Source organism: Puntigrus tetrazona, unplaced genomic scaffold, assembly GCF_018831695.1.
Source record: "Puntigrus tetrazona isolate hp1 unplaced genomic scaffold, ASM1883169v1 S000000769, whole genome shotgun sequence".
In the NCBI taxonomy this organism is placed as follows: Eukaryota; Metazoa; Chordata; class Actinopteri; order Cypriniformes; family Cyprinidae; genus Puntigrus; species Puntigrus tetrazona.
The window spans coordinates 380,432-402,500 of NW_025048378.1; the positions used below are offsets into that span (position 1 = coordinate 380,432).

General features: G+C 41.2%; 2 protein-coding genes across 2 annotated transcripts in view; both read right to left on the reverse strand.

Annotated features, from left to right (window-relative positions):
• Positions 1-407: 407 nt before the first annotated feature.
• sowahab (sosondowah ankyrin repeat domain family member Ab) lies at positions 408-4,910 on the reverse strand. Its single transcript, XM_043233189.1, has one exon. It carries the CDS (start codon positions 3,238-3,240, stop codon positions 1,978-1,980), a length of 1,263 nt encoding a protein of 420 aa, XP_043089124.1. The 5' UTR covers positions 3,241-4,910; the 3' UTR covers positions 408-1,977.
• A 565-nt stretch (positions 4,911-5,475) lies between these two features.
• atp7a (ATPase copper transporting alpha) overlaps positions 5,476-22,069 on the reverse strand; it is a 25,471-nt gene continuing 8,877 nt past the window's right edge. The window contains exons 6-23 of the mRNA XM_043233194.1: positions 22,018-22,069; positions 21,781-21,942; positions 21,566-21,642; positions 19,838-20,060; positions 19,523-19,756; positions 18,162-18,253; positions 17,966-18,093; positions 16,692-16,846; positions 15,675-15,809; positions 14,447-14,641; positions 14,192-14,374; positions 13,325-13,535; positions 12,374-12,520; positions 10,952-11,094; positions 9,090-9,293; positions 8,820-8,937; positions 8,046-8,148; positions 5,476-6,793 (exon numbers count right to left, since the gene is read on the reverse strand). The exon at positions 22,018-22,069 is cut by the window's right edge and continues 112 nt beyond it. Of these exons, the coding sequence (XP_043089129.1) occupies positions 6,520-6,793; positions 8,046-8,148; positions 8,820-8,937; positions 9,090-9,293; positions 10,952-11,094; positions 12,374-12,520; positions 13,325-13,535; positions 14,192-14,374; positions 14,447-14,641; positions 15,675-15,809; positions 16,692-16,846; positions 17,966-18,093; positions 18,162-18,253; positions 19,523-19,756; positions 19,838-20,060; positions 21,566-21,642; positions 21,781-21,942; positions 22,018-22,069 (2,836 nt within the window). The 3' untranslated portion in view covers positions 5,476-6,519. The remainder of the gene's footprint in view (positions 6,794-8,045; positions 8,149-8,819; positions 8,938-9,089; positions 9,294-10,951; positions 11,095-12,373; positions 12,521-13,324; positions 13,536-14,191; positions 14,375-14,446; positions 14,642-15,674; positions 15,810-16,691; positions 16,847-17,965; positions 18,094-18,161; positions 18,254-19,522; positions 19,757-19,837; positions 20,061-21,565; positions 21,643-21,780; positions 21,943-22,017) is intronic.

Below are 22,069 nucleotides of genomic sequence, written 5' to 3' on the forward strand. Positions count from 1 at the left end.
GTTGAGGTTATTGCTGCCAGGGGTCAACCAGTTATTAATTCTAAGGTTTCACATACTTTTCCACTGCCATTTTGAATGTTGAATGATTGTGTTCAATAAAGACAAGAAAGATCAGAATTTTTGTGTTATTACTTTTAGACACATTGTGTTTGTCAATACCAATGAACTAGATGAAGATCAGATAAAATTTTATGACAAATTTATTCAGAAAACCATGAAATTCCAAAATGTTCACATACTTTTTCTTGCCACTGTACATATATACACATATACACATATATATATATATATATATACATATATATATATATAAATATACATATATATACACATATATATATACATATACACACACATATATATATACATATACACACACATATATATATACATATACACATATATATATATATATATACACACATACATATACACACACATATATATAGGTATATACACACACACATATATATATATTGTTGTCTTATTTGATCTTCAATTTTTTCCGTTTTAGTGAAGAGGGTCACTGTGAAACTGTTCCTCAGTTATAATAAGCTCTTCCACATTTCTACTATAAGCAAACTCTACTCTCCGTGAATCGAGGCTGACCTGCACAATGGCCGAGAAATAAAAAAAGAGAAACATCCCACCGGTCGAACAATGGCCCTATAAATCATCCGGCAAAACACAAAGAGCTATTATTTCGCTTTCTCGAACACTGCCAGCGTTTGTGATAATGCACCGACCATGAAATCCATTCTGCGTTATTTACATAAACTCGAAGCACGCATTAACGCCAGATAAAAGAATTAACGGTGAAGCGATGGCGGTCAGCTCCAGTGTGTCTCATGAGGGCTCTCTGTGAAACGACCTTCACCTCCCAGCTGAACGAGAGCAGCTCCGAGCGAGAGGCCAGGCCGCTCACATGCTTCCAGATCACCGCACACCGCTCAAAAGCCCATGAAATCACGCCTGAATCGCCGCCCGCCCGAGACAAAGGCTTCCTTGTACTTTCTAGCATTGATAAACCCACCCCTGGCTTCATCCGATCCGACGCATTCCATCGGTAACGTGGTTATTTCGACCGAATTTGAAAGCGCTTATTTAAAAACGAAAGCAGCGAGCTGGGGTTGATCTCGCCGGTGTTACGCACGCATCACCAGTCACGTCCCTCTCAGAGGCCCCTCCATTCCTCCAGGCTTCTTCTCTAGGAGTTACTCACAGCTCCATCACATGAGAAAGACGACGGCAAAGTCGAAACATGTTCTCAGGTCACACGGTGGCTAATTCTCGAGGCACATTTCCCCCCCGAATTTGCTCGCGTTACAAAGGAGTCGGGTATTTGATGTTTTTTTTATGTAATTCCTAACTATATCCTAACTTATCATAGAAATACTTCGCTCTGACTCGCCCTCGGGTTGAGTTTCTTCATCGGGTTTGGAGAAGTGTAGCACTGCATCGCCGCTCAGCGATGGGTGCTCTGCAGCGAATGGGTGCCGTCGGAATGAGAGTCCAAACTTCACAATAATCCCACCGATCCGCTCCATCAGCTAACATCTCAACTGCTGCTTCTGGCTGCCATAGGAACCCTCTATAACAGGAGAGAAATCTGCACAGGAACCGCCAAGACGGCTCTAAACAAATATTAATGATGTTAACTAATGGACGGCACCCATTCACCGCCGAGCAAGCGACCTAATGCTGCATTTCTCCTCATCGGTTCCGCTCATCTGCATCTCGGGACGACCGGAGGACGAGCGAGTTTAAGCGCTACATATTTATATTTATTTTGAGCGTAACCCAGTATCTACAGAACACATTTTCATCGTTCTTCTGGGTTAAAGCATGACCTGCGCGCTCTTTTTCAGCCGTTCAGCTGCGCTAGTGCTGATTGCGTTTTCCCGTAACTCGACCTCGCGAACGAAACGATCGCCGGTCTGTCTTTAGTGCCCGTTGCTGTCGTTCAGTCGGGACGTTTCACTGCAGCAGTTTGAGATCGAGCGCGACGTTCTTTCTGGGGTCTTGGCGGTCGTCTCCGACGAAGCGGAAGCTGGGTCTGCACCGGTGTTTCTTTTTACGCCCGGCGAGCTGCGGCTGAAGTAGCTTGCTCAGGGCGTTGAATCCTCCGGGGAGCTCCGAGAGGTCCCGCGCATCCCTCTGCAGGCCGCGAGGGTCTCCGAGCAACTTTCGGACTTCGACGGACGCGTCCGGACGCAGATAACGGTAGGGTTTTTTAACGCTGTTATCCCGCACGCCAGCGCTGGCCCCGTACTCCCCCGCCAGCACCGATATCACGCGCTCGTGGCCGTGAATGGCGGCTATGTGGAGAGCCGTGTAGCCGTCGTACGACTTGGCGTCCACCTCGACCCCTGCGCCCCTCTGCCGGGAAACGTCGATGACTTTGCGCACCATCTCGCCGTTCCCGCTCTTAGCAGCCCAGTGCAGGACGGTGAACCCGGACACGAAGCTAGCCTTGAGCGCCAGCCGAGGCTCTTGCAGCAGGAGGCCGTAGACCTGACGCCAGCTTCCCGTCGCTGACCTCACGAGCCACTCGTGCTCCGTCGCTCCCAAAGGAATCCCCTCGGGGTCTTCGGCCGACCTGGGGAGTCTGCTACACCTGCTCAGGTGCGGCGAACCCTCGGCTCTCGGAGACCTGTAGAGGACGCCGTCTCCGGCGGCACCGCTCCGACACGCTTTGACTCTCACAGCTCGCTCCGGGGTGGGTTCGGCATCACCCGTCCGCGCTTTCGGGCTGGTTTTTCTCTTGTCCTCGCTCGAGGGAGATTTCACGGCCACCAGAGCGAAAGCCACCCCTGTCTTGCCGCTTCTGGCGTCGCTTGTCACGTTAAGCGCTCTTGCTGCCAAAGAGTCCTCCGAGGGTCTTCCTGAACGAAGGACCTCGACCTCCAACGCACTCCTGCAGCTGTTACTCGCATGCCGGTAATTGTTATTGATAACATCCGCGCTCTCCGTTTCACGCGCGGTTCCAACCGAGCGGTTTTTTCCACCCGCGCCGCACCCGAGGTGCTTTTTCTTCACAGCCACGTACTTCACATCGCCGACTTGTTGCACCACGGCGACGTTGTTGACCAGGCGTTTGAACAGCTCTCGGTTTTGCTTCTTCTCCGCGGGACCGCCGGAGTTCAGAAGTCCTTTGAAGTTGCTCACGAGCTCCGAGTTCTTCACTTTCCCGCCGCGCTCCAGTAAAAAGCTCAGGACCGTGTCTTGGGTCAAAGCCATTTCCCCCCGCCGCCTTGCTTTTCCCTGCTTTTGTGCCTCTGCGCGAGATGTTTCGAAAACAACCTGCCGTTTCCGGTTATCCTCTGAAATCCGCGCGCTCCTCTTATCCGAGAGCGGCGCGTGAACGCGCGGCGGAGGAGCGAGGGATGCGGCTGCGCGCGCACGCCGGAGAGTTCACGCGCAGCAGCATCCTCTTGCGCGCACGCGAGAAAGTATCTTAGGCGTGTGTATGCTACGCAATGAAAACGGCGTATTATATGCACGTAAAAACCCGGTGCGCGTCACATCAACGTCAAAACCAGTTTTTTTGCTTTTACCGTTCATGCATTTTCACGAGACCCGGCTCCACATCACACACCGAGATGATTTTGATTCGCATGCCATCTTCTGGTCAGTTCAGTTTTATCTCTCTAGCAGGACATTCTCCAGAATTTCAGCGGTGGTTTAACTCTGTCTCCATGTTCATTTGGTGTAAAATAAAATGTGACGCTTTATTCGGTTGCATATTGCATGCTCTGTTCAGTTGGTTATTTACGAGTTAACAATCAATATTAAAAAAGCACAGGTTGCATGATTGATTTTCATGATGGACGCTGGTAGACCTGTTCACCAATTAACGTAATAACACAAATGCACTTATGTTTTATTAAAAACACAACATTTTGAATTAGACTACCTCATCAAATGACAATTTTAAAATTTAAAACTCTTTATTATATATATATTATAATATTTTTCGCCCAACTAACAAAGCAAATTGATTTATGTTTGTACAGTAAAAAATGCTGGTAAAACGCAGGAGCTGAAATACTTACGATTTTATCCAAGATTAAATATAAATATATAAATATGAAAATTAGCGGTATTTTATTTATTTAAAAAAAAAATATATAATGTACTTGGAAAGGATTATAATTACACACTAGCAAAAAAATAGAAAATGATAACTAAAATAAAAAAATAACATTTAGGTATAAAGTTGCTTAAAATACACCATCAAAACACTATATTCACAGTCTGCATGATAAATATGACACGTCTTAAAGGGGAAAAAAAATCACTGACTTTTAACACATAATGCATTTGTCTAAAAGCATCAGAGATTTGTATACCAGCCTGCTTGAGCACTTTAAATAGCACGCATGCATTAACCTCATTTGCAAATTAGCAATTATAATGCATGGACTCAACTAGTGAACTTGTACTGAAGAGTCTCGTAGACGTTGTTCTCCAGTTCTTCTGAATGGAGTCTCTCTCGGTGTGCTGTCTTGTCACGTCAGACCTCGCTGAATTATAGCGATCGGTGGCTAAAGAATAGTTTGGAAGCGCGGGCCGATGTCTCCCACTGATGCTCTGCAGCTGAACGCCGCTTGTTTCGCCGGAGGATGTCCCCTAGGGCTAAACGCATGCTTGTTGTGCCTTTCGGGAGTTGAAAAGGAAAATAAATTGTAGCAATATTTTTATGTAAATATTAGATATTATTAGGAAAATCTGGCCAGTTGTTACTCCCGTGATGACATGCTGTCCTAACAGTACATTAATAATGTGAATTAAATACAGTGCATTGCGTTTAATGGGAAAACGAGTCATTTGTACGCATCGCATAAAACTAAACGGTATGTATAAAAAAAGTTAAACATTTTAGAACAAAGTTTAGCATAATCAAAAAATGTATTGCTAAAAAAAAAAAAAAAAAAAAAAAAAAAGCCTTTTGATGGCTACCCATGCCATTTAAATATATATATATATATATAAACGTGTCCTCTACAGTTCATATAAAATAAAATATGAATAAAAAAACTTTTTCAAAAATATTAATTGTAATTTTTTTCTAATGCTTTAAACCACAAAGAATAAGCAACACTTAACTGTTAACTAAGTGGTTAATTTGCTCGATTAAGTTTAAGTAGGATTAGGGATCTGCAATAAGGCTTTAATATGCGCTTAATTAGGCTAATATTAGGCTTAAAATGGCTAATATTTTTGTGCATGCTAATAAACAACTAATAGGTGCCTAAAAATAAAGAGTTGCATTATTTATAATTACTGCCGAACGAAATATGAACTTAAAAACACAGCACTGTTGCATGTAACCTGGATTACATGATTAATGTTTATAAATCACGTTCATAATCACATTACAGTTTGCATTGACTCACCCTTTTTAGTCTCACCACAAGAATATTTTATTACGTAAAAGAAACGATCCGTGAACTCCATGAACGCATGAACGTCTTACTGAAAACTGTCTGTTTATTGAAAGAATAAGATGCAAAACTACAACAAGAATCGTCCCGGACCACATTTAGCCAAACAATCAAGTGATTAAATCACAAGTTCAGGAGGTTTTACGCCGTCACTCCGCTTTCAACACATTTGGCAAAAGCAAGCAACTAGTCATTACTTACTAGCGAGTGCACTCGTTTCGTTCGAAGACAGCGTCGCTCAACTGACCTTAAATAATACAGTAACAATTTTTCTTTTTTAATACACATTTTGGATAGTCATTTTTAAAGTAAAAGCTTAGAATGTATTAGTCAGTAACCTGATTCAGGTCATGCTGTGACACGCTGAATATTTATGCATCTCTTAAGGGCATTAATGCACAAACGGCTGAATATAAATGTGTGCACACACACGCACACACACACACAAAAATTAAAAACCCCAAAAAACTAAATCGCTCTTAAAAGCTTAGAGTTAACGAGCTAATGCACATTTAAAAACGGCAAAAGGCAGCTCACGTGAACAATAAAATGAATACGGAGACGCTTAAAAGACGCTTAAAAGCCTTCTTTGGAATGTACTGCATTCAGCACTTTATGAAATATGAAAACGTAGAGTTCATTTGTTCACATTCCTTCATGTCCCACGACAAAAGTATACGTATAATATACTATAAATAAAAGGTGTAATAAATATTCACTTAATCGTGATCGTAAAACACAGTAAAATCACTTTTAAATTGCTGTTTTCACAAAAAATATATATATATATATTTTTTTTTCTAGGCGATTTTCCTTACCTGGATTGTCATTCTTAAAGAGACAGTGCACCCGAAAATAACACCCCTGCCGTTTATTCGCCTTCAAGCCCAGATAACCAACCCATTTCTGGTTTCACAGCATAACGGTACTCAAAACAGCTTCTTTCTTTGTGGCTGAACTTGAGTGTGACGGAATCGTCATTTTAGGGTGCGCTGCCCCTTTAAATTGGCCGGCGAGAACGCTCGCAATGTAAACGGAGCCTCTGTAAGCCTGTAGTGATACGCGATGAAGCTCAGACCACCTCCTCGTCGCAGTGAGCGTCCCCCACCAGCAGAGAGTGCTTGTCGGGCTCGCTGAGGGCCATGCTGTTCATCGAGTGCTTGTCGGAGCGCAGCGAGTTGATGGAGGCCCGGCTGTAGTTGATGAAGCGGTCCAGCAGGCTGAGTTTGGGCGAGGGCCGCCGCAGGTCTCCCATGCCGATGTGAACGCTGACGTCCGACAGGCTGCCGTGTCTCCTGACCTCGCCCAGGCGTCTCTCCAGCTTCTCGGCGCTGGGTTTGCTGTAGCTGCGGAGACGGGAAACCAAAAACGGTGTTTTAAGACGGTTTTTTGGCGCAAAAATCTACGGGGCGAAAGTTTGTGCACCCCTTTGCGGAATCCGTGTAAACGATTTGAACGACGTAAGAGAGATCGTGCAAAATGCACGTTGTTTCTTATTTAGCACTGAGTTAGATATTTTAAACAAAACAAGATTAAATAAAATGGTTGAAATTAATAAATCGACCCCCTTCGAATGAGACGCCTTGGTTACCCGGACGATTTGTGACTGGGTGACTTATATCGCAGAAATTAAAGTCTCAAACCCAAAGAGATATACATATTATATTACGCAGCGCTTGAAAATAGTCCCCAGCAATTTCAGTAAACGTCCTTAATTATTACATGTTTGATAAGAGTATAGTTCCTAACTATATCGGCCTAGAAAATCCCTTGGTCTTAGCACACGCTAGAACAACAGAAGAGTCAAGCTTTAAATAGGAAAAAATATTTAAACTCTTTGGTAAACGTTTGAGCGAGACGCTAACGGTCTAATCAGATTCGATTATCTATGCTAAGCTACCGCTAAAAGCGCTATCGCCGGACACGGATATCGGCTGAACGGATAAAAAAACAAAAAAAAACAAAACGAGTCTATTTTCAAAAAAAGCAGTGTGTTCCTGCATGACCACACTGCATTACACCAAAAACGTAAAGTTGTTGTTATTAGCGTCATCACAGGACTCCTTTAAGAGAACTTTTGGCTTGTCTCCCGAGGCCAAAGAAGCACAATGAGAAAAATGTAAAAAAGACCATCTATAAAAAAATAAATAAATTAAAATGCATAAAGTCGAAACTAACATATAAATCAAACATAGTTTGGTAAATTTTATAAACAATTTACAAAAAAGTTATAGCTGCTAGAACGGCTTGGTTGTGGTTTTAACCAAACAAACATCTTGGTCCCGGTTCAGCTTCTGTATTTCTCTAACACTGTTAATAAAAACGCAGGAGAACCTCGTGGATAGAGTAACGAAAGCACTGACGCTTCCTCATCATCGCCGCACTTCAATGCAAATTTGTACTTTAAATTAGACTCCGTTCCTCTTTGCAGGCGTGCATGACAGCATCTGTGTGTGACGAGCAATCTTTCGAACACTTCTTCAGTCCGTATCGTCATTTTCACCGGAGGTCAAGTCAATCATCTTAAGGGAGCGCTTAAACGAAGTGATAAAACGATCAAGCATGCAAGAGTGTTTGTTAAAGATCAGAGAGGTTTACCATTTGAGCAGGAGGGAGGACAGAACTACAGACACGGAGGAGGCCGCCATCGCAGCAGAGCCCATCCAGGGCTGAAGCACTAAACCCACCGGCATAAACACACCTGCACACAACAATACACTACTTGAAGCATTAGAGACATGAACCCTGTGCGCTGAGAGATCACTCTGACCTACAAACTACAACAACTTGTACAATATTGACGTGTCCCATTTTATTCTATTGGGAAACGCAACGCAAAACATTGGAGGGAAATCGAATCTGTGAAAATGTAATGATTTTAACAGCATAAGAGAGATTATACAAAATGCATGTTATTTCTCATTTGGTACTGAAATAGTTTTATGATGTAACAATTCCTTTGTACTTTCCATTCGTCAAAAGCGAAACGTTTTGGCAATCTCTAAAACGTTGATTTCTCAATGATTTCTAAAGGATCGCACGAAACTGAAGACTAATGCTGAAAATGCAGCACCGATCACTGGAACGAATCGCATTTTACAATATATACACATAGAAAACATTATTTTAGACATTTGACGGTATTTTTGCAGCCTTTGTGAGCAGAAGAGACAGAATTGACCTCAAATGCTTGACTAATTGGATGAATAGACGATATAGTAACTCATTTATTATTTAGTTCGCGACCAATATTTTCTGAAGGTTTTTAGAAAGCTCTCACCATTTTTGGAGCGTTTCAGCCTTTATTCCGTACCCCGTTTGTGGAAAGTGCCAATAATATTGATATAAATTTAATGGTTTAGTTGCTCCTACCCGCAGCAATGGGAATCCCCACAAGGTTGTAGATGAGTGCAAATATAAAGTTGATTCTGATTCTTTTCACCGTCTTCTTAGAGAGATCGATGCTCCCAACCACGTCAAGAAGATCATTCTGTTTAGGACAAACCAACTTGTGATAAAAAAACCAATACAAAGTGGCAGATGTTTATACCAGAACATCAAAACGCAAGCCTTCAGAGCAGCAGGTTAAGACTGTGACGACATTAATTTAAGCGTCAACGTGGAGGTTTCCGGTCTCCATACCCTGATGAGCACCACGTCCGCCGCCTCGATGGCTACGTCCGTGCCCGTGCCTATAGCGATGCCCACGTCCGCCATGGCCAGCGCCGGCGAGTCGTTCACCCCGTCGCCCACCATTGCCACGCGTTTCCCCGCTTGCTGGAGCTGCTCCACTTTAGCGACCTTGTGAGACGGCAAGACTTCGGCAAACACCTTCCTGATGCCCACCTGGAAAAAACCTGTGGTAAAAACACCGCTCCAAGAGTACACTTATATTAAAAACAGGGCTGGGTATTTTATTTTTTTTCACAGCTCAAGTACCTAAATCGATACTTGTATATGAATAAATAAATTTCGCCCCAAAAAAGACAGATTGGCCGTTAGCACTATGAATAAACGACGTCGGTTTCATCCGTGCCACCAGAGGGCGCCCTCGCACAGAAAAGCCGTATATCCAGAAAGTAGCTAAAGTCGCTGTAACCGTGTGTGCGTCGCACGTCCTGGAAAGTGAAGCGGCTGGCTCTTTCGCCGCCCCCTTGGTGGCCATAAGCCCCGCCCCCTCCGTGCAATGCAAACGAGTAACCTTCGTAAGAGTCGATAAGTTATTACACTTCCAACTACCATATATGGTAGTTGTTTTCAAGCGGATATACGTTTAATTGTTCATTAAGCTAGTGATGGTGTGGCGTCGTTGTGGTTGATTTGTATCGACCTCATGATAATAATGAATGATAAATAAACGATAAACACTCGACTGCAACAATGCATCGTTTATCACTGTTATTCAAGAGTCTAAAGTGTTTTTTACAGTAGCCTTTGTTGCAAAAAGCTACACAAAAGGACGCATTTGACCGGTATTATAAAGTAAGAAGGTTATAATGATCTCTTTTGTCGGACAACAGCTTTAAAAATGCGAATACAAGCGAAGTTGAGCTTTAGGCATTTTAATTGATGCATGTGCAGCTTTGCTAGTTATCTTCGGCCGCCACGAGATGCTCTCATGTACTCAAGTTGTGTTTTTAAATCAGAATGTAAGAACACACACGCTCACGATACTACAAAGATTTGGTGAGTTTGGCACGGCCCAGAAATCAGCGTTCGTTTTCGGTGCGGTGCATACTATTTGTACTATTACTATTTAGTACCATTACCATACTATTTTTACACAAAATAGGGTGTTGTGAGCACTACTGAGTAGCCTACACATGTAATGTAATGACTGCGTAATTCATACTGGAATACAAAGGGCGCTCAAACAAAAATATCCACATGTGCATTGCAGAAGAAATAGCACTGGGACGCTAATACGGACAAAAGTATCCAGTTACCGCTGATTAAAATGCACAATAAAGATTTAGACATTTTAACTTTAAGGCAATAAACATACGATTGCACAAAACATAAGGTTTATCTGTGTGCTATTTTGGTTATTGATCATTGATAATGCAATGCTAATCGGACTTGGTAATATTAAACCACGCCCGGTCACAAAAGAGAAGATATTTCGAACATTTGACTGTGTCGATAAAAGATAAAAAGCGTATCAATAAATCCTATTTTTATTTGTAATCTGCCGCTGTAGTACAGCCACTCGAGGCTCGGACTGATTATTTTGTGGCACTGTACAGCCCTGACAAAACCGAAGCGTAAAAAGAGCTCGAGCTCCTTCTCAATTTCACGTCCGTCTTCAATCAGTCAATCAATGAAATCAACCACTTTTATTCATACAGCGCTTTTATCAACACAGGTTGCATGAAAGCACAGACATATTTAGTCTTCTGCGAAATACGTCAGCAACCACACTTCATTGTTATTTTCGCAGGAAGACTAATTTACGATAAAACATCGGCCATGCCTGCTGAAGGGGATGCTAAGGCGTGCTGTACCTGCGCAGCGATGGCCCGAGCCGTTTTGCTGTTGTCTCCGGTCATCAGCACGACCTCCAGACCCATCGCTGTGAGCGTGTGGACGGCCAGCTCGGCCTCAGGCTTCACCGTGTCTGCTATAGCCACCATCGCACAGAGCTCACCTGAGAAGGAGACGGCACACGTGCTCAAAGTTAACCATTTATCAATCCTGTTTTATCAATTAACCTCCATTCGTGGCCCCCGGAGCACAAAAGCAGTGATAAGCAGCATGGGTGTATTTGTAGCAATAGCCAACAACACATGGGTCAAAGTTATTGAACTTTCGGTGACGCTTCAACTTTAAGGCGCTCTTGTTAAAGTGCAATTATATCTTTAAGTACTGAGTAATATGATTTAACTACGTCTACTTACTATATGGTCGAGTTTGGGATTAGGGTTTGGTTTAGGATTAATTGCATGTTACTGTGCATAATTGTTTTGGATTATCATTGTAAGTACATATGTAACGTGTAACAAGGACACCTTAAAATAATGTGTTACCATTTATTTTAATGTCAAAAATCAGTAGGATAAGTAGGAAAAGGTAATGTGCCACAAAAATGTTTTTGTAAATTTGCTAGCATAAACATGAAAAATGCATAGTTGATTTGTAATATGCATTCCCAAGATCTTCATTTGGACAACTTTAAATGCATTTTGCATTTTTTTAATCAATTTTTTTACACCTTGAGACTCCAGATTTTCAGACGGCTCTATCTCAGTCAAATATTGTTCTATCCTGACAAACCATTCATCAATGGAAAGCTTAATTTATTTAGCGTTCAGATAATGATGTTTTTGCGGTACAGGGTCGTATTTGATTAAAACTTTGACGTGTTCACATACTACTACTCTAAAAACTGCATCTCATTGTGACCCTAAAACCACAGCACATTCAAGTTGGAAAGATCATAAAAATCGATTTAATACACGGGAACACCGCCACTAGGCCAGCTAAACTGTATTTTTAAATTATGATCACTCCTTTTAATTGGCAAACCATAATTTTCCGCTGGTTAACATTTCATTTGATGTTTCAAAAGCTTAAAAAGCTTTCATGTTATTTGCAACATGCTTTGTGTGTATGCTTGAGCACAGAATAGGCTATTTGCGCATTATGGTTTAATACAGACCTAAATATGCAATTAGCTGACTAATGGTTATAAGGAATGACTAAAAAAAAAAAAAAAAATTAAATAAAATTAATAAAAATTAATAAAAAAATAAAATTAATAAATATAAAATAAAAACAATAAATAATAATAAATAAATTATTAAATAAATAAATAAATGTATATATATAAAAATCTGACTTTTTTTTTTAACAATACTTTTACAGTCAACCTCTTGCCTGGTGTTTAGTATGAAAAGCTCCTAGTGATCAAAGCGTGTCTCGCTCACCGTCCACAGCCACCAGCACCGCAGTGCGTCCTCTCTTCTCGTGCTCCGTCATGGCTTCATCCACATCCGCCGGCACCTGAAGAGCGTTCCTCCTCATCCACTCTCTGTTTCCTATCAGCACCGTGAACGAGGCCGTCTGGACTACGGCTGAAAACCACAAACGCGAGCGGTGTTCACGCCGGGCCATTTTTCAGATTTTATCGATTCAACTGAATGTTTTGCCAGGACTTCATCTTTTCATAAATCACGATGGTGCCGCCGTTTTTTACAGAAATGATACCAAACATTATAATTAGACACTTTGGCAACAAACCAACGATAACCGGTGTCGGGGAAAGATAGCTGTAAAAGTAATGCATTAAAACGAATCATATTACTTTTATGGAAAGTAATGCATTCTATAACTTTTGAGTTACTTCCTAAATATGGGTCTTATTATTAAAAAGTTATTTTTAGTCCTTTCCCAACGAAACTGAAATGAATACGCCTCAGGCCGAGGAGAATGTAAAATCATGTCTGTGCAGTAGAGGGCGCATGAAGAATATGACATGGAGAAGAAAGTTCAGCATTATTTAGCAATAACAAAAATAAAGCACAAATGTGTAATTTTTCTACATATAGTATGTATTTGTTCAAGACGTAACTGTAGTTCATGCGTCTTTTTTCTGCGAATATTTAACGGGGGATTTGTTAAACATGTTTAGCTTCAACTAAAGGGTTAATAAAGAAAAATATTACTTAATCATGTTATATTGACATTTGCAAGACCGAACACTAGCTTTCGCTTAACTGCATGTCACTTGCAAAGCATCATGCGATTTTGCGTCACAAATTAGACGTACACGGTTCAATTCGCGTTTGGTGACCTTTACTCTCAGAACGTCCAGCTTTGCACTTCACCTGGAGTCCGCAGCCAATGGGACGCTGCAGAAGCGGTCACGTGACACTCACCGAGCGGCTGCGGGTCCATGATGAGCGGGTGCTCGTTGCCGTGAGCTCTGGCGTCGCCGATCTGGATCAGGACAGCATTGCGCTGGTTCTCCTCGCCGTCGCTGTCGTCTCTCTTCAGCAGGTTTTCCGTGTTACTGACCAGACACCTGATCCCACAACCTGGAACGGCCTGGAAGTCTGTGCAGGCGCCGAGAGCCTCCGTACCCAGCTCCTGGACGCAGAAGAGCCATTGTGAGACTAAAGGCCAAATACAGACTCTCACGCAAATCACTGAAACATCCTGCACTTGTTTAGGCAAACTATTTACGTGCAATAAGTTTAATGCTTCTGAAAGAAGTTTCTTACGCTCAGCAAGGCGAGCAAACATACTGTAAAAATTAGAATGCATAAAAAATACTTATTCCTGCTTTTTTACTTCGTTACTCCAGTCTTTAGTGTCACATGATCGTTCAGAAATCACACGAAATATTTCTGATAATTATGCATGTTCTTCGATAAACAGAAAGTAAAAAATAATAATAATAATAACAACCCTAGCTACACTTCAGTTATGGCGTAAAATGTATTGTTTCTATAAAAAGATAATTAAATGCGTTATATATTTTCATGTATTATATTTCTTCAGTAAAGTTTGCATGCCAGTTGTGCAAATTAAATGATATTCACCAGTATATAAATAACTTTATTTTATTTTTTTATTTAATATGCAACTTTAAAGAGACAGTTCACCCAAAAATGAAAGCGGTCATATTTTGCATATCCTCAAATCTTTTTTTTCCCCTGTTGAACACAAAAGAAGATGGCTGCCGGTAAAATATCTTTTGCTGGAGAAAAACTTTAAAGCTTAACTTGTGAAGTGCAACCGACCTGCTTGCAGTATTTGGTGATGGCAGCACCCAGGGGATGCTCGCTGTTATTTTCAGCGGTGCCGACGATCGCCAGCAGCCTCGACCGAGGCACGCGATTGCCCTCCGCCAGCATCTTCACCTGGACCACTTCAGGAGCTCCGTACGTGACGGTGCCGGTTTTATCGAACACCACAGACTGGATCTGAAAGCACAGACGGATTGATACGAGGCTCTTCCTCCACGCAAGCTTTACGGCCGGCAGCCCGTCTCTGACCTTGTGAGCCATCTCCAGCGGCTCGCCTCCCTTGATGAGGATCCCGTTCTGGGCTCCCACGCCGGTTCCCACCATCACCGCGGTCGGGGTGGCCAGGCCCAGAGAGCAGGGGCAGGCGATGCACAGGACGGTGATGGAGGCCTGGAAGGCGAAGCGGATGACGGCCTCGGCCTCGGAGATGCTCTTATCATAACCCTGCAGAAACCAATTCAACGTCAGCATCACCTAAACGCGAACACTGCCTTCTGATCGACTTCCATACAGCGCGAATCGGTGAGAATAAATAACGCACATCAAGAAAAATTGGCAAAATTATCATCAGAGCCACAGGCTAATCTGTGAGCCGTTGTTTTAAATAGTTTGGTTTAATGCACGTCAAATCGCTAGTTTATTCGCTCAATCATGCAATCACGTAACACATGAGCAATTACATTATTAAAGGGTTAGGTCACCCCAAAATTAAAATTAGCCCGTGTTTATTTTTGTGCTCTTTATTTGACGTTTTTAATATAAAGGTCAGAAATATTCGTGTTTTTGGCTTTTTCACAGAAGAAGTGTTTAAAAAAAAATGTTTTATTAAATGACAAACGAAGGTTTCGGAGGTGACTTCGTGTTTATTTTCAATGTGCAACAACCTTAACTCGTGTTCGGTTTTGATTTAGTCTCAGTCCTGACATGAAACTTGCCAAAAGAGACAAAAAAAAAACTATTAACTTAGCCTTTAGGATGTATTTTGCATGTCCGGAAGTCCTTGAGTAACATTCTAGTCTCGTCTTGTTGATGAAAAAGCGGCATACATTTTACCATCAGATATATTTCAGCTTATGCTCAAGTGTTGCTCGTCTTCATCGATGAAATAAACACTACTTAACTCCAATTGGGTTTGTCTGGAAGAAGAAAGTCATGACTCGAGGGAGCGTAAATCACAGGCTAACTTTCATTTTTGGGTGAAGTACGCCTTTAAAAGCACCCACAAAGATGTTTTGCATGTCTAAATCATCTTCACCAGCTCAAAGTTTTACTCATTTTCACAGACTGATTGCTTTGCAATGTTCTCGGGTTGGCATGAATATCACGAAAAGCCGTTTTTTTCCGCCCTTTCCTTCCCAATGCTAACCTAGACTAACCGAGTGAACCTTGACTTAACCGTAAGCAGATGTTAGAGGAAAAAAAGACGCTGTGGCTTAAGTTTAGATCAACGTGCATCTACAGGGAAGGCTTCACTCACAGGGAAGTACTTCTCCACAAGAGGAAAGTTCACAAATCCAATCAGAATCCAAGCTATGAGAGTCAGGAAGGAAACCCCAACGATGAACGGGACGAAGAAGCCACTGATCTTATCCGCATACTGCTGGATGGGAGCCTGAGACGGGGAAAATGGAAAATGTTATGCGAAAACCAATGGTGAGGTCAGACAAGCAGATCCACCAGATCAAACATCTACTTTCAGATTTAATAATGAACATACATTTTTTTCCTTTTTGTCGTCATCTCATTAAATCACATGATTGGAAAAGGTCACTGAGACTTTTAAAAATGATTATGGACTTTAATTCTGGTTTTGAAACCCATTTTTTTAGTACTGTGAAGCTGCTTTGACACGGTCCGCATTTTAATCGGTGCTAAATAAAATAACAATGATGTGGATGATACAAAACATTCATTAATACGTTTCTATGGCTTTAGTTTTTAGTGAACCGTGAGTATTAGGATGCTAATTTTCAATCGTAATTCAACAATGCAATAGGTTGACCGCGGTTTATGCTGTATTTTTTATGACTCTAATTTTGCATGAATCTGATAACAAAGGGTGACCCTGGAGCACAAAAGCAGTCTTTAGTAGCACAGGAATATTTGTAGCAATAGCCAAAAATACAACCGTACGGGTCTAAATGATAGAGTTTCCTTTTATGCAAAAAAAACCCCAAAACGTTAGAATATTAAGTAAAGATAGTCATGCATAAAAATATGTATGAAACTTGATTTTTAATTAGTAATGTGCAATGCTTATCCCAATATTTGGATTTTTATGCACACATAGCTGTATCTTAGCCAAATGCTGTCCTGTCCAAACAAATGGAAAGATTATTTACACTTACGATTGGTTTTGTGAATCAGGGTCAAGTAAAACAGGCAGAACCACTGTGGCAAATAAACGCACATTAATCAGGACTAATCTTTAAAAACAGAAGCTGTTCTTTTGGAGAGACACGCAGGAGAGCAGATGCTGATCCGACAGACGCACCTTTGAAGTCTGCGCCTCCTCCACCAGTTTGACGATCTGAGAGAGGGTGGTGTCCGTCCCCACGTGAGTGGCTTTGATCAGCAGAGAGCCGTTCTGATTGATGGAGCCGGCGATCACGCTGCTCCCCGGCTTCTTAGTGACCGGCATGGCTTCACCTGCACCACACACACACACACACACACACACACACACACACACACACACACACACACACACCATTACACCTCTAGATTACAGCCGCGGCACAACTGGGCCAATTAAGGGAAAAAACATCGCGCGGAAGTCCGTTTCTAGTCAATCTCGGAGACAGCTGTGGCTAGGATGATATGTGGTGGCTTGCTGGCCCGAGTAATAAAAGCACAGACTGGTCACATTCTGATCACTGGATGATTTCAAAATAAATATAAAAAAAAAACAATAATTAAATGATTCATTCAATCATAACGCATAAAACTGTACAGAAATGAAGCAGGCGGCTGTGTTCACGAATGAATCACTGAATCACTGACTCAAAAGATTCGTTCAGGAACGTTGCTCTGAGACGCACAAATGTTCTTCTCTGGCTTTGACTGGAACCGTAATGTAATATTGCCTAAAATGTCATTCGTTCAGTATTTACTCCTTGTTTTTTGAACTGTTTTAATCAGAGTCATGCACCAATATTCAGGGAAACAGCTGTTGCTTGCGCCATATTGTGTAATTATGTAAGTATTAAATAAAAACTCATGCAGGGATATATATATATATATATATATATATATATATATATATATATATATATATATATATATATATATATATTGATTATGCAAGTGGCTACTTTATATTTAGGATAAACAACCAGCGGGCAAATATCACACATGTGACCCTGGGGCACAAATTCAGTCAGTTTTTTCAAAAAAAGCTGAATAAATAAGCTTTCAACTGATGCCTGGTTTGTTAGGATCGGACAATATTTGTCTGAGATGCAACTATTTTAAAACTTGGAATTGAGGGTGCAAAAACAAATCTATATATTGAGAAAATCACCTTTAAAGTTGTCCAAATTATGTCCTCAGCGATGCATATCACTAATCAGAAATGATATATTTACAATGGGAAATTTACAGAATATCTTCATATTCCTATTCTAATGATCTGTTGTCCCTCACAATGCATTGTTGGTTATTGCTAGAAAGCCTGTGCCGCTTATGACTGCTTTTGTGCTCCGGGGTCACGATTAGCATGCGACTCATCCTGCCTCGCTCGACCGCTCTCATATTAGTAAAGAGAACCTGTAATGAGAGACTCGTCCGCCATCGAGTGTCCTTCGATCACGCGGCCATCGACGGGAAACTTGCCCCCGGGCACGACCTTCACCACATCTCCTCTCTGCACCAGCTCCACGTCCACCTGCTCCTCGCTGAGAGACAGAGACACGCGGGGTCATGTGTGCCACGTTTCACAGGGAACAGCGCGAGCAGCACCAACCTCAGCACAGACATGTCCTCGCTCAGGGTCACGACCGTGGCTTCTGTGGCCTGTAAGGACATCAGCTTGGACAGAGCCTCCGAGGTCTTACTCTGCGATGAGAGACAAAGACATATCGACAATAACGAAGAACAATGACTGGACAGGAAACAGATCTCTTCCATCTATATTTCTTTTCTATCTAAAAAATAATACAGAATACTAGTTTTTAAGTAAAACTAGTATTTTTTTTATTCTACTTGTTTTTCGTTTTTTTACACTAAATGTTCTCCATTCTTAACTTTTATTTCTTTGTAAAAAAAAAAAAAAAAAAAGGCAAAACTAGACCCTCTAACTCCAGCACTCTCTATTCTATTTCTATTCTATCTTTTTGGTTTCTTTTTGTTTATTTATTTTAAAGAAATAGTAACGCTTGACGCTTTAACATTTGCACTCTTTACAACACTTGCTTTCTTTTTACTTAAATTAAAAAAATATATACTACTTTTACTTAAAAACTAGTATTCTATATTATTTTTCTATTCTACTTGATGTTCGTTTTATTTACAAACATTTTACAAAACACTAATGTGTTCTCATTTCTTTTTCTACACTTTAAACTTTTATTTCTTTGTAAAAGAAAAAGAAAAACCAGACCCTCTAACACAAGCACTCTCTATTCTATTTCTATTCTATTCTATCAGTTTTTTTGGTTTGTTTATAAACAAAAAAAAACCGCTTGATCCTTAAACAATTGCACTCTTCACAACACTTGCTCTTTTTTAATTTATTTTGTAATATTTGCTTTTTCTTTAAAAAAAAAAAAAAAGATCCTCTGACACTAATGTTCTCAATTCTATTTCTATTCTTTCAATTTCTTTTTCCTTTAAAAAAAAAGAAACATCACTGTTCTCCATTCTTTTTCTATTCTCTTGACTTGTCTTTCTTTGTAAAAAAGAAACACTAGCACTCTCTATTCTACTTCTATTCACTCTATTTTTATTTATTTATAAAGAAATAACGCTTAATCCTTTAAGACTTGCACTCTTTACAACACTCCCCTTCTTTTTATTTAAAAAACAGAGCATCTAACGAGTACACTGTGTTTCTATTCGATCTACTCGTTCTGCTTTTTCTTGATCCTAAAAAAAAAAGATCCTCTAACACTAACGTCCTCAGTTGTATTTCTATTCTTCCAATTTCTTTTCTTTTTCCAAAAAAACCCAACATTCTCTATTGTTTTTCTATTCTCATCTACTAGATTTCTTTGTATTTGTTATATAAAAACGTCACGTTATCCCTCGTTTGTTGGTTTTGATTGCATCTGTTGTCCTCGTTAAACACAAAATGCTAATAATCACCGATGAACGGCTTGCGCTCACCTTGGCTATCTGCTCCAGCCACCGGCCCAGCGAGATGAACACAAACAGCATGGGCGGGGTATCAAAAAAGGTGACGGGGTTGACTTTGGCTGCCTCCACCATAGCAACCAGAAGAATCACCACGGAGTACGTGAAGGCGATCGTCGTGGCCAGAACAATCAGCACATCCATATTGGCCGTCCTGTGCTTGACGGCTTTATAGGCTTGACAGTAGAAATACCGCCCACCGATAAACTATTCAAGACAGACAAAACCGGTACGGTGACTAAACACAAAGACATCTTTCATAAAGCAAGCAAGGAAGTCAAAGCCGACCTGCACGGGGACACAGAAGAGAAAGGAGATCAGGTTCATGATGGAGAGGCCCGGCAGGAGCTGCTTCTCCAGGAACATGGTGGAGTGGTACTTCTCTCGGTCCTCGGCTGTGAAGTTGTGGTGGTGGGACGTGTCCATCTGGTGGTCCACGATCATCATGTAGACCATCATGCCCATGACAGGCACGCAGAAGAACAAGCTGATGAGAAACGAGCGCTTCCACCTGCGAGGAAACGGGAAGCCAGCATTAGCTGCGGTCTAGTGACGTTGCGTTTTAAGAGAGCGTCTTCCGATCTACCGCGATTCTTCTCCATGTAATGCACCAGGCAAAAAAACAAAACGCGGTGCTCGAGTTAAACGTTTTGAAACATGCATCTTTTTCCAGCGCCCCGAATCTCGCATCTTCAAACTCTAAAAGGCCCCCGAGGCGTCACAGGCGCTACGCGCGACACGGAAGAAAACCATTTACGCTCATGACGGGGAAAAAAGCGAGCAGAGAGAGAGAGAGAGATTCATGCAGTCTAGAGCAAGTGCTCCGAAGTGAACGAATCATTCTTTTGAATCAGATGAATCAGTTCACCAAATCGCGTTTCCAATTCAAACCCCGCTTTCAGACTCAAAATGAGCCAAAACAGTAGAGTATCTGATCCTACGAAGAACAAACTGATTCAGTTCCATCTGATTCAGTTCCCATTCGAAATGTGAAAAGATGAGGAGAAGACCAGTTAATCAACTTTATGTGCGTCAGACACGTAAAACCTTCACTTTTTAAATAATTACGGGTGCTTTAATGGCACATCTTTGCGTGATTATGTAAGCAAACCGGTGGAACCCAAAGAACCGGTTCGTGCAAAAGAATCAGATTTGTTCGTTGGCCTGAGGCTCTGGACGAACAGGTTATAAAGTGGAACAATCCCTTACGTAATTCCATACTGAAATAATATTGTGGAGAATATACCTCGGGAGAAAGTATGGACTCATAAGTATCTGCTTCCCAATAAAATAAAGGAAATATCATTTAATCTGATTCACGAATGTCAGCCTACTAAGAGCTTTCTTAAGAAATATGAGCCTGATATCGAAGTGAACTGCAGTTTTTGTGATTCGTCTGAAGAACACTCATCCAATCTTATTTTCGCGAGCGACTTTTACTTTTGTTTTAAAGATGCTTTCTTTGGAATGCATGCCTATTCAAAAGAAAATACAGGGAAATATTACATAACGTTTTCTTTGTTTAAAGCTGATTTGGACAAATATAGGGAAACTATAAATAACTCTACTAACGTGAAAGCCGTGAAAACGATATCCCTGCATTCATCCTTTGTGTCTTAAGATTTTTGGCATGCTTTTCTTGTCAACCCTGGCACATCTGAACGTATATTCTGTTGTTAATAGTATTATTAACAACAGAATATAAAAAAATATAAAAAAAACAGGTAATAAAGTAGTAAATAGAGGTGTTGTGACGTCCAGGCTGACCGTTATGTATCATCAGGAGCCACACATAATACTTTTTTTGTTATTCTTGCTACGATTATGGTTTTATGAATTGATAAGGATCAGTCTTTTTGACTGCTACAAAAGTTTAAAAGAGCTTTGTCCACCATGTAAAGCTCTTATGAGTCGCTTAGGAGGATTCGTTTTAATTCAGAAGCTGAAAACTCCAGGTTTGAGACAATTATTTAACAGCTTTTGAACAAAAGAAGTTAAAAATAACCCTTCGCTTACTGTTGGATCTCACGGCTGTGATCCAAGTGACTCCCGGGACGATCTTTCTTCACCAGAGAGGCAGTAAATCCCAAGTTCTGTGAAAAAAAAGGGAAGAAAGCATGCTACAAAACGATAAAATTTATAGCTTTGTTCCAGAACATATTGAACTGACGAGCGGCTTAATAATTAACAGAGTAAAAACAATCACTGAACTATTTAAGATTGCAACGGACCTCTATCCATCCGATCACATCTCTCGGGCCGGTCACTTCCGGGTCGTATTTGACGTGGGCTTTATTGGTTGCCAGGGCGACGGAAGCATAGAGGATGCCCTTCTGCTTCATCAGGTTAGACTCAATTTTGTGAACGCAGGAGGCGCATGTCATCCCTCGGACCTATTCAAAACAGACACGTCGTTGATAAACCAAAATAAAAAAGAAATAGCAACAATAGGATCCGTGGACACTCACCACAAGCTCCAGGGTCCCATCGGAGCCGTCGTAATTCTCCATCACCGAAGCC

Excerpts from the sequence above, each read along its gene's own strand:
- sowahab (XM_043233189.1), bottom strand. The coding sequence starts at position 3,240 with ATGGCTTTGACCCAAGACACGGTCCTGAGCTTTTTACTGGAGCGCGGC.